The sequence below is a fragment of the Aphelocoma coerulescens genome, chromosome 18 (assembly GCF_041296385.1).
Source record: "Aphelocoma coerulescens isolate FSJ_1873_10779 chromosome 18, UR_Acoe_1.0, whole genome shotgun sequence".
NCBI classification, from domain to species: Eukaryota; Metazoa; Chordata; class Aves; order Passeriformes; family Corvidae; genus Aphelocoma; species Aphelocoma coerulescens.
This window is the reverse complement of record NC_091031.1, coordinates 11,930,954-11,942,516: the sequence shown is the minus strand read 5'-3', so window position 1 is coordinate 11,942,516 and position 11,563 is coordinate 11,930,954. Positions and strand designations below refer to the sequence as shown.

The 11,563-nt window shown below is 67.4% G+C and overlaps 1 protein-coding gene across 2 annotated transcripts; it reads right to left on the bottom strand.

Moving 5' to 3' along the window:
• Positions 1-497: 497 nt before the first annotated feature.
• On the bottom strand, positions 498-11,563 carry USP43 (ubiquitin specific peptidase 43). Of its 2 annotated transcripts, XM_069032675.1 has the most exons (16): positions 11,018-11,085; positions 10,546-10,680; positions 9,767-9,907; positions 7,277-7,377; positions 5,922-6,014; positions 5,562-5,697; positions 5,364-5,487; positions 4,725-4,887; positions 4,528-4,639; positions 3,685-3,788; positions 3,239-3,316; positions 3,034-3,163; positions 2,531-2,879; positions 2,153-2,293; positions 1,681-1,791; positions 498-1,608 (listed from the first exon to the last, which is right to left on the bottom strand). In XM_069032675.1, exons 3-16 carry the CDS (start codon positions 9,821-9,823, stop codon positions 1,109-1,111), a joined length of 2,199 nt encoding a protein of 732 aa, XP_068888776.1. In that variant the 5' UTR covers positions 9,824-9,907; positions 10,546-10,680; positions 11,018-11,085; the 3' UTR covers positions 498-1,108. The 2 variants fall into 2 exon arrangements, with proteins under 2 accessions (XP_068888776.1, XP_068888775.1); XM_069032674.1 differs by lacking the exon at positions 10,546-10,680 and having other exon boundaries at positions 11,018-11,563.

Below are 11,563 nucleotides of genomic sequence, written 5' to 3'. Positions count from 1 at the left end.
CCTGCTCATCTACTTCCACCTAATCCTGTTTCCATCTCCACCTCCCCCTTTGCTCATCCCCTCCATCACCTCCATCCCACCTCATCCACCCCAACCTCCTCCACTTCCACCCCAATCCCACCTCCTCCACATCCATCTCTGTCTCCATGCTGATCCCACCTCCATGTCTACCAGCCCTCCTTTCCTCCTCCACCCTCGTGTCCATCTCCTCCATCTCCTCCCTGATCCCACCATCACCTCCATCCCTCACTGTGGCTGCACCAAGTTTCCCCAGACATCCCGCTCATGCCTGGGTGGGCTCAGCTCCAGGATTCCAGCACTCCTGGTGCTGCCACCCCGCTCCCAGGCCTCCCTCAGGCACAGCCACCCCACAGGGCAGGATCCAGCCAGGACTGACCCCTGGCCCTGGGCTGATCCCCACTGCAGTACCAGGACCACCCCTAAGGGACACAGAGCCCTTTTCCCCTCGGACACGTCCCCTGGGATGGACACTGGGCTTGTTTCACGTGTCTTTAATAGAAACCGCCGGCGGTGGGGCAGAGCCCCGTACAAAAGCTGGCTGCAGGAATCGGGGATTGCATAGACTGAGGTGTGGGGGACCCCCCACCCCCAAATAGTCGCCTTTTAGAAAACAAAAAGCGTCTCTAAATAAAACTCTCCTGGTACAATAAATACTCTGGTGCTGCAGAGCTGGAGACCCTGCACCCACCTGCCCCGTTTGGGATGGCCCCGTGCTGGGAGACCCCTGGGTTCATCCACTTTGGGATGAGCCGAGGTCTGAAACCCTCAGCTAGGGATGGTCCCAGTTTGGAATGCTCCTGGATCAGGATCTGGGAGCTTCTGAGTCAAGATACCCTGGTTTGGTTTTCCCCTGGGTCAGAAGTCCCTGGGTAGGGAGCCGACAGGTTGGGATGCCCTGATTTGTGAGCTCCTGATTTGGGACGGTCCCCAGTTTGTGATGGCCCTGGGTTGGGATGGCTCAGCTTCAGGGTACCTGACTGCCCCCAGCTGGACTGGGAGCCCCCAGATCGGGATGCCCCTGGTTTGGGATCCCTGTTTCAGGCACCCTTGGGCTGGGACACCCCAGCTGGGGAGCTCCCTGATCCGTTCAGGACCCGCTGTACAGCTGCTGGGGGGTGATGCCCCCGCACCCACGGCTCAGAAGCTGGACTCGGGCACGGCCGGGGGGCGCAGGGGCCCGGGGGGCTGCCGGCCCCGCTGCAGGGTGGCCCCGGGGGGACCCCGGGCGGCCAGGGGGGGCCCCCCCGCGGCCCTGCCCAGAGAGGCGGATCTGCGCAGCCCCCCCTCGGGCCGGGGGGGGAGGCTGGCCGAGCTCCGCGACCGCCCCAGCGCCGAGGGGCCGGGGGGGCAGCGGCCCGGGGGGACACCCGCGTCCCCCTGCGGCACCGCGGCCCCGGGGCTGCCGGGGCCCGGGGGCGGCCGGCGCGGGGTCCCCTCGGCGCTGGCGGCCCGACGGATCCGGCGGGGGGGCGCGGGGGGGGCCCGGCTCTCCCTGCCCCGGGGGTCCGGCGGGGGCGGTCCGGACGCTGAGGCTGCGGCCCTGCAGCCCCTGCAGTCCCCGCACCGCGGGCCGCGCCTCGAACCCGCCTGCGGGGGAAGCACGGTCAGGGCGGGCGGGGGGCGCGGGGGGCACCGGGGGCCGAGCGTCCTGAGCCTCACCGTTCTCCGGGGCGGCGGCGGAGCCCGAGGGGTCGGGGTCGCTGCGGGGGTCGGCGCGGGGCTCGGAGGCGGCCAGGCGGAACAGCCAGTGCCCCGCGGCGGCGGCGGAGCCTGCGGGGAGCGGCGGCCGTGGGCCGGGAGCAGCGATCGGGGGGTCCCGCCGGGCCCCAGCGCAGGGGAGCGGGGGCGATGGGCCGGGGTTGCACACGGGCGGGTCGGGGTCGTGCACACGCACGCACATGTAGGGGGTGAGCACACCCGCAGGGATGGGGCGGCAGGTCTGTGTGCACACCTGTGCAGGGGTCACGGGCAGGCGTGTGCACTGGTGTGGGTCACACGTAGGGCTGTGTGCACAACTGCAGGCGGGTGTGACTACACGGCTGTGCCCCGCGAGCCAGGGGCAGTGTTGGGGTGCTGTGGGCAGGGATTTGGGGCTCACTCGAGCCAGGGTGTGCAGGGATTTGGGGCTCACCCGTGCCGGGGCCGGCGGCGTGGCGGCGCTGGTAGAACAGGATGTAGGCGCTGCGGGTGCTCACCTCGGCCTCACGCACCCCCTCCACCCGGCTGTCGTCGTAGCTGTACCAGCGCCCGTCCAGGGCGTTGCAGCAGAACGCTGGGGACGAGGGGTGGGGGTGAGGGGGGACGGGGGTCTGTCTCTTCCTCTGCCATTCCCCGCAGCACCCCAGTCACACCCCTAAACCCCACACTGTGCCCCACAGCACAGCCCTTGAGATGCCCTCGCACACAGCACCTCGCCCCGTGGCACAGTGCAGTGTATGCCCCATGCCCCAGCCCCCGGCACCCCCACGGCATCCCCACGGCACCCCCTGTCCCCAGTGTCCCCGCTCACCGGTGTAGTGGCCGCCCTGCATGCTGCCGTGGTGGTTGCAGACCGCGTACAGGTCGTACAGGTGGTCGCGGGGGCAGCCCGGGGGCAGGCGCAGGGGGGGCTGCCAGGGCGCCCAGCGCCCCAGGAGCTGCCCCCCGGGCTGGCCCCGCTGTGCCACGTGCGGGGCCATGTCCAGCCCCCGCAGCGGGAACCTCACCAGCGTGGTCAGCTTGTGCCGCTGCTCGGCCACCTGCCGGAAGCGCTTCAGGTGGATGATGAGGATGTCGGGCAGCGTCCACAGGCTGAGCTTCACCGTGCCCTGCTGGGGCACCTTGCAGTGCGGGCAGCGCCAGGCATCGTCCGGAGCCAGCTGGGGACACCATGTCATGGCCACCTCCGTCCCTGTCCACCCCCTGCCACCTCCACAGCCACCGGAAGCACCAACAGCCGCTGTGCCGGGGCAGGGCTGGGTCTCCCATGGCGGGGGCTGTGCCAGGGTGGGCAGTGCCCGGGGGTGCTCGTACCTGCTCCTCCTTGGTGTAGAGCTGGAAGCATTCATCCAAAGTGCAGCTGTGCTGCTGCCCGTGTGCCTGCTGCTGCCGCCGCACGCTCTCCGCATCCTGCACCACCTCCTCCTGGAGGCTGCCGAACAGCCTGTGGGGGACGCGTCACCAGGGAGGGTGACCCGAGTGCCGGGGTGTCCCCCCAGCCCGGGCACAGGGGACTCACCGCTCTTTGGTGCTCATGTCCCACTCCACAGTCAGCTTCACGTGGGGAGGGCCCCCGGCCCCACTCAGCTGCAGGGCCCTGAGGGGAGTAGAGGGTGAGACACCCCCAAAAGCTCCTGTCCCCGTGGGGACACCTCCTTGCCAGCCCGTGGTGGCAGGCAGGGACAGTCACCACCTCCCCATACACCACCCACAGTGGGGACACCGGGCTGGGGCCCCAGTGCTGGGGGAGCAGGGTGACCACCGCTGTGGCTATCCGTGGTGTCACCACTGGCCACCCATACTGACACTGGCCAGCCACAGGAACACCTTTGGCCACCCATGGTGACAGCCACACACAGGGACAGCATGACCACCAACAGGGACACTGTGCCCACTCATGCCACTGGCCACCCCTAGGGATCGAGGGGACATCCTGGGGACAGTCCTGTCCCTGCAGACCCTTACCTGTCGATGGCAGGGTGGCAGAGAGGACGGGGATCCTGAGGGGACAGGTAGGTGCAGGGGGCCGCGCCCCCGGCCAGGCGGATCCGGAAAAGGGCTCCTGTGCCCTGTGAGGGGAGAGGGGACTGTGGGGCCGCTGGGGGAGAGGGACCCCCTGCCCTGCAGCAGCACCTGGGTGAGCCCAGCTTTGGGACATGGGGTAAAATAAGTCCCACAGATCTGATGGCTTTGGTGCCCATGGCTGGGTTGGCAGGGGACACCTGTGGGGACAGGTATGTGGGGCTGGGAGATGACCTGTCCCCATGGCTGTGCTGCAGCTGGAGGGCAAAGGGGCAGCACAGGGACACCAGCGCCCGTAGGATGGTGGCACCTGGGGGCTGGGGAGGGCAGCTGGGCTGGGATGGCCCTGCCATGGAAGCTGGGTGGCACTGGGGCCACCCATGGTGATGCTGTAGCCACACGTGGTGACACCACTGGCCACCTGTAGTGACAACAAAGACAACCCCCAGGGGACACCACAGCAACCCACAGGTACAGCAAGGCCACCCACAGTGACCACCAGCCACCAGTGTCCACAGCACAACCACTCCTAGGGCCACCACAGCCACCCACGGTGACACCCCTGGTATCCCTGCAGCCAAGCACAGCTCTACCATGGTCACCCATAGTGTCACCACAGCCTGTGATGGTGCTGCCACACATGCATGGCCACCCATGGAGACCCCACGGCCACCCAAATCTCCACCATGGCCACACACAGCTCCATCCCCACCATGACCATGGTCTCAGCAGATGCCAGCAGCTGCGTGTGCACTGGGAGGGGACAGGGTTGTTCCCTGGGCTCACCTGTGTTCGCACCTCTCCCCGCAGAACCCCCCTCAGCTGGGCCAGAATGCTCTGCTGGAGCTGCTCCCAGGAGACGCCGCGCTCCTCCCGCAGCACCAGTGGTGGCCCAAACCTGGGGACAGGCAGCGGGGACACGTGGCTGGGTGTCACACGGGCGGTGAGTGGGCAGGGCAGGGTGACAGGCAGGTGACAGGTACCTGGCAAGCTGCGGCCCCGTGCCCGCCGTGTTGCAGAGCAGCAGCAGGATGCGGCCGCCGGGCGCGCGGTGCAGGCAGTCGGAGGAGCGGGCGGTGCTGGGCAGCAGGCGCGGCCCCTCCGGCCGCGGCACCGAGGGGGACGTGGGGAGGCTGCGGGGACACCCTGCGGGGTGGGAAAATGAGGGGCTCTTGTTAGCACGGGGTTAATTAGTGCCATGGCTCTGCCCACCAGCACCCTTCCCACCAATCACAGGGCAGCACGCCTGCTCCCACCAATCCCAGCGAGGGATCCACTGCCTCCCACCAATCCCAGTGAGGGATCCACTGCCTTCCACCAATCACAATGAAGGATCCACCACCTCCCGCCAATCCCAGTGAGGGATCCACTGCCTCCCGCCAACCATCGTGAGGAATCCACTCGCTCCCACCAATCACAGCGAGGGATCCACTGCCTCCCACCAATCACAGTGAAGGATTTACTGCCTCCCGCCAATCCCGGGGCCGTTCCCGCCCCCCCGCCCAGCACCAATCCCAGCGCAGCCCAGGCGCTCGCAGCCAATCAGCGCGGGCGGGCTGGCAGCCGCAGCCAATCAGCGCGGGCGGGCTGGCAGCCGCAGCCAATCAGCGCGGGGGCGGTACCTGCGCGGCGGGCGGGGGGCGGCTGGAAGGCGTAGACGGGCCCGGCCTCCCCGGCCGCCCCCAGCGCCTCGGGGTCGGAGAGCGAGCGCAGGAAGCCCCGCGGGGACACCTCGGCCAGGATCACCTGCGGGACATCCCCGGCACCCTCAGCACCCCGCGGGCGCCTCCCGCGTCCCCCGCCCGCCGTGCCCCCGTTACCTGCTCCGGGGGGATGCGGCCCTCCCGCGCCACCATCTCCCGCAGGTCGGCCACGGTGCCCAGCAGCGGCACGGCCAGGCCCACCCGCACGAAGCGCCAGCGCTCGCACTGCAGCACCAGCGTGACGTTCAGAGCCCTGGGGACAGCACGGGGACACACCTCAGCCGCGGGAGGCACGGCCGGTGGATCCGTGTGCCGGCGCGGCAGCTCCGGGATGGCAAACACCTGATGGACACAGCTCCTGCGGCTGTCACCTGTCCCCAGTGCTGCCGCCACCTCCCATGTTCATTATTTACCCCAAAATGCGTAGATTGCTCTGGTTGGAGCTGCCGTCCCGCCGGGGGTGGATGTGGGGCTCACCTGGTCTGGCGCAGCGGGATGGGCAGGGAGATGCACAGGAAGGGGTCGAAGGTGTTGCTCTGCTTCAGGCAGTGAGGACACGTCAGGGAGGACCTGGGAAACGGATGGGGAGCGTCATCGGAGCAGGCACGGCCCCCCGAGTGCCCATCCTGGGGCTGCAGCGCCTTGGCACTGGTGCAGCATCCCGGGTACCACATCCTGGGTACCACTCCCTGGGTACTGCATCCCACAGCATCCCACGGGATCTGCACGACCTCCTGGCAGAGTGGGCCCCCCCCAGCTGTTCCTGCCTGCCCCTGCCTGCCCAGCCCAAGGGTCTGTTCACTCTGAGCCCAAACAGGGCCTCCCGCAGTGCCGGGGAAGCCGGAGTGAAATCTCAGGACTGGGAATCTCCCACTCTCATTCCTCAGGGTGGCCTCCAAACCCTCCCAAGTCCTGCTCCCCCTCCCAAGGGCTGGCAGAGCCTGAGGCAGTTCCTGGAGGTTTTAAGGTGACCCCAGCCCGCCTGGGTGGGGTTAAGCAGGGACAATGCCCCGGGGTGCTGGCGGGGAACAGGACCCCCCTGAGCAGCAGGGCCGTGGCTGGGCTGCGGGAGGAGCAGAGAAGGACAGCAGGAGGACATCTGCCTGTGAGTGACCCCAGGGTGGCCCTGGGGAGGCACTGCTGGTCCCCTGCCCACCCTGGCACCAACAGCCACCCGCTGCTGATTCTTCTTAATTCTGGGGGGTTTTAAATTTCTTTTCCCCCCTGCCTTTTTGTTCAACAAAAAATGGAAAAAATAAATTAAAATCCAAGACAAAATCCTGAGCCCTTGTTATTTGTCACCTTGAAGAGCCACTGAGCTCCCTGGGAATCAGTCGCACAAATTAATAAATCCTTTAGCACAGAGACGGCTCTGGCACATGGAACAGGGATAATTAAAGTGCCTTTTTTCATATATAGGGCGAGGGATTGAGAGAGGAGGGAGGGCTTGTGGATGCCAGATGCATCCCCTGCTGCTTGCAGTGCCATGGCTTGGGGACAAGGGGGCCTGAGCGTCCCATGAGTCCCAGCCAGATGAATGTGTGGGGTGTCCCAAACAGGGGCACCCTCGTGCTGGACTGCTGGGACAGTCCCACGCCCTGTGACAGAACCACAGGTGCTTTGGGTTGTGAGGGACCTTCAAAAACCACCCTGTCCAGCGCCCCTGCCATGGCAGGGACACTGCCACTGGACCAGACCACTCCAAGCCCTGTCCAACCTGGCCTTGGACACTTTGAAGTGCTTGTAGAGAAAGGAGTGAAGGCTCACAGTGCCCATGCAGGGCTCACAGAAGGGCAAAGCCTCTGCCGGGCAGGATCCATCCCCCCACTCACCTATACTGGGCCTGGAAGTGGCTCTGCACAAAGCTCTGCCCACGGGGGTGCTGGGTGCCTGGGGGGGACCTGCTGGCACCGCTGCTCCCGTCCTTGCCAGGCTGCAGGGGCAAGAGACAAGTGGTGAGTGAGGTGACCGGGTGAGGGACGTGTCCTTCAGAGAGCCAGGGACACGTCCTAGTGAGCCAAGCCCAGCTTTGGTGTCCCCATGGCACGAGCGTGGGCTGAAGGTGATGCCAAAGAGACTCTGGCACCTGCCTGCCTGGCACTGCTGTGCTTCCAGTCTGCCCACACACCTTCTCCAGGGGAACCTTTGGGGTACATCCCATCCCCCAGCCAGCCTGGGGCACGAAGGGTTAATGAAGGGTCTGCAGTGGTGAGACCCCCTCCAAGGCAGCCCCAGTGTCCAGAGCTCCAGGACACCAAGGAACTGGAGCTGGGAATGATTCAAGCCTGGAGAAATGCTCCAGGAGGGGATCCTGGGTGAGGCGGCTCAGTGGCCATGGCAGCATCCCGGTGGGAGAAAGCTGGTCCCCCACATGTCCCCCCGAGGAGCCCCAGTGCCCACGGACACACCCTGGGTCAACAGCCCCGGCAGGCGGGTGCCCACCCCACCCTGGCTCCCACTGTGCCAAGCAAACATCCATCGGCACCGGAGCTGAGCGTGGGTGGGTGAGATGGTGGGACACTGCAGGGAGCAGGAGTCCGTGTGTCCATGTGTGTGTCTGTGTGTCCGTGTGTCTGGGATGAGCTCCTGGAGCGGACGTGCACATTCCTGTGCGTGTCCCCGCCCCAGGGAAACACGGCTGGGTGCGAATTCACCGCGCCCAGGAGGTGTGAACAGCCCCGGCTGGCGCGGTGCCCTCCCGGGCAGGTGGTGCCCAGACCCGGCCGTGTCCCTGCGTGTTCCCCCAGCATCTGCACCAGCAGCACGCCCGGGCACAGCTCCCGCTGCCCCGAACCCCAGCGCAGCTCCCAGCGCGGCACCTGCACATCGAGCCCGGGCACGGCACCCGGCAAACCCGGGCACAGCACCCGGCACAGTGAGCCCAGCCGAGGCACCCAGCCCCGCACCCCGGCCCTGGCACGGTGCCTCGCTGACAGGTGAGATGTGCCCCAGGGACCCCAAGAGCAGCCGGGTCTCCTGCTCCAGACCTTTGGGAACAGGGACACTGGGATGTGATTGTGTGACACAGCCAAACCTGCCCGGTTAGGGGACATCTCCTCTGCCCTGGGACCTGCCACGAGCCCCCGTGCCCACGCTGGGGACAGGAGCTTCACCCCTGGAGCCTGATGGCAGAAGAGATGCTGCAGAAAGGAGTGTCAGTGGGCTGTTTTGAGGTGAGACAGTGAGTTTCTGGTGTCTTGATGAGTAAGATTGAAAATCACTGAGGATTTTGGCCAGGAGGTGGATTTTCCTCAATGCCATCTGCTGGCACCAGGTCCTGCTGAGCCTGACGTGCCCTTACGGTCTGCCTGGCACTGGGGTCCATCTGGTGTGGCTGAGAGGGGACCTGGATGGTATCTGTGCCCTACAGGGCCCCCAAAATTCCCCAAAAATCCAAGGGGATGCTTCCTTCTCAAGCCCTCCTGGCAGCCAAGCCTCAGTCCCCACTTTGGTGGCCCCACAGCCCATTGGGTGCCGCAGCAAGCACCCCGTGGGCACCCATCCTGCAGCCAGGAGGGAATTCCCACCCCTCCTGCCCAGCTCCAGCCTCCTCCTTTTCTGCTTCCCACACCTGAGCTGCCCAGTCCCTGAGCCTTGGCACGGGCTTGACCAGGAGCATCATCGGAGTGGGACAGCACACAGAATGGGGACAGCACAGTGGTGAGCCGGGTGTCACCCTCAGAGTAGGGACAGCACAGTGCTGAGCCGGGTGTCACCACTACAGAGGGGACAGCAAACAGCCGGGCTGAGCCCACGTGTCAAATGCCAACAGCTCAAATCCATCCCCTGCAACAGGCAGCGCCCGGCGGGCAGCAGCGGGCGGGGAGGGAGCAGGGAAGGAGCGGGGAGGGAGCGGGCAGGAGGAGGCAGGAGGAGGCAGAAGGAACCACGGAGGGCCGGGGCCAGGGCAATGCCTGAGAGCAGATGGATTGAAGAAGACTTAATTACTCATTTTGCCAGCAGCAAAGCCGCCGAGCTGTAATTACAGCGAGCTTAGCTGGAGGCAGGGAGGGACGGGGGGGCTGCGTCTCCTCCTCACCAAGGACCAGGATGCCCCCCAGAGCCCGGATGCTCGGCTGGATGGGCTCCTGCCGACACCCCTCACTCTCCCAGCACTCCACCCCCTGCCCAGCCCCGTAGCACTCGACTCCCACCATCCTTTCACCCGCGCACCGACCAAACCACGGCATCCCCATCCCCACTGGGGCGGAGCCAACTCCATCCCACCGCCTCGCAGCGCATCCCGGTGTCCCTGCTCCCAGACCTGGCCCGAACGCCTCCCCACGAGCCAGAGCGTGCGGCCACCCCGCGGGGCCACCCACCTGCGGGGGGCCGCGGCTCTGCTGGGCGGGGGAGGCGGCGCCCAGGTCCTCGTGCATTCGGTCCAGCAGCCAGAGCAGGAACTCGAGCGCGTCGTGCTGAGCGTTGCCCCGGAACTGCGAGCTGTGCTTGGAGACGATGTTCTGCAAGACACGGGCGGGGCGGGCGCTGATGAACGGGTTCTTCCTCAGCACCCACCCCAAACCCATCCCTGCAACAGCCTCTGCCCTCGTCCTGCCTCTGCAGGGACATCGTGGCCACCCCGGGGCCAGCAGAGCAGTGGGGACACCAAGCACACGCAGCTGAGACAGAGGCTCTGTGGTGTCCCAGCTTCCAGTGGCCGGGATGAGGCCAAGAGGGAACACAGGGCACACCACAACCAAGTCCAGATGGGCAAGTTCAGCCACGGCGACCCACAGGTCCCACCTGCCCCGTGCACTCCGATGGCATCAACTCAATGTAACCCATCCCAGGGCAGGGCTCGGCTTCCCGGGAGCTGCCCCGGGCACTTTGCAAAGTTCAATGGCAGCAGCAGCAGTTTATTGGCAGCACCGGGTCCCCGAGGAAATGTCACTCAGACAGGGAACACGTGTCCCTGAGCGTGGGGAGCTGCGATGCCAGGCTGGACATGCTGTGCTGCCCGTGACGCCCTGTCCTTGTTCCCAGCCAGGCTCAGGCCCCAGCACACTGGTGTGTGCCTGGCAGAGGTGCGACAGACGCTCAGTGACAGAGCCTGAGGCCACTCACTGAATTGGGCTCCCGGGACAATATCCTGCCTTACCTACAGTCACAGCCAGCACTTGCTCACCCCTCAGGGCTCTGTGGCATGGCCAGCGCTGGGAACTCATCCACCCGCGGGAGCTCAGGTGACAGAAACCAGGCCAGAGGGAGGTGACAGCATCAGGGCTGGGGATGTCTGGCAGGGCAGGGTCCATGGAGAGGATGAGGCAGGGGATTGGGTGATATGAGCGGGGGCTGCTGGTGAGTGCTGGCACTAGGGCATGTGGGGAGTGGGGGGATGCTGGTGGGAGCTGGGAAGGGTGGTAAGAGTAGGGAGATGCTAGGAGCAGGAGATGCTGGTGGGTGCTGCGAGCTGGGAAGGGTGTTAGCGGGTTCCGGGGGAGCTGGAGGGAGCTGCGAGCCGGGCGTGCCGGGTGCTGTGCGCCGGCTGTGCCGCTGCGAGCCGGGGATGCCGCTGGGGGCCGGGGTCAGCCGGGGCCGCGCGGGGGCCGTGGGGCGGGGCCGCTCGGTACCTTGAACTCCGCGGAGAGCTGCGGGGTGTAGTCGCGGGTCCAGAGCGCGCGGACCAGGGCCGCCAGCCGGTGCGTGACCTCGCCGCGGGCGCCGCGGGCGCGGTACCGGCCCAGCGCCAGGCGCTCGGCCAGCGGCGCCGTGTTGCTCAGGCACTGCACCACGGCGTTCATGAAGCAGGTGTTGCCGTGGTTCCGCAGCCCCTGCGCGCCCGGCGGCCGCTCCCCGCCGCCCGCTCCCGCATCGCCCCCCGCACCGCCCCCCGCCGCCGCCGCCGGGGCCGGGGTCGCCCCGCCGAGCCGCCGCCGCGACTCCCCCCGGAACCCGCCCTCGTCATCCTCGGGGACGGCGCGGCGACCCCCGTGCCCCCCGCGCCCCCCGGCCAGGCGCGCCCAGGTGCGGAGCAGCCGCCCGGCCAGGCTGCCCAGCGAGCGCAGCGCCCGCCGCCGCCGCCCGCCCCCCGCCCGCGGCCGCCCCGCAGGGCTCGCCCCGCCGCCCCCCGCCCGCCGCCGCCGCCCGGGGCCGCCGCCCGGCCCCGCCGCGCTCAT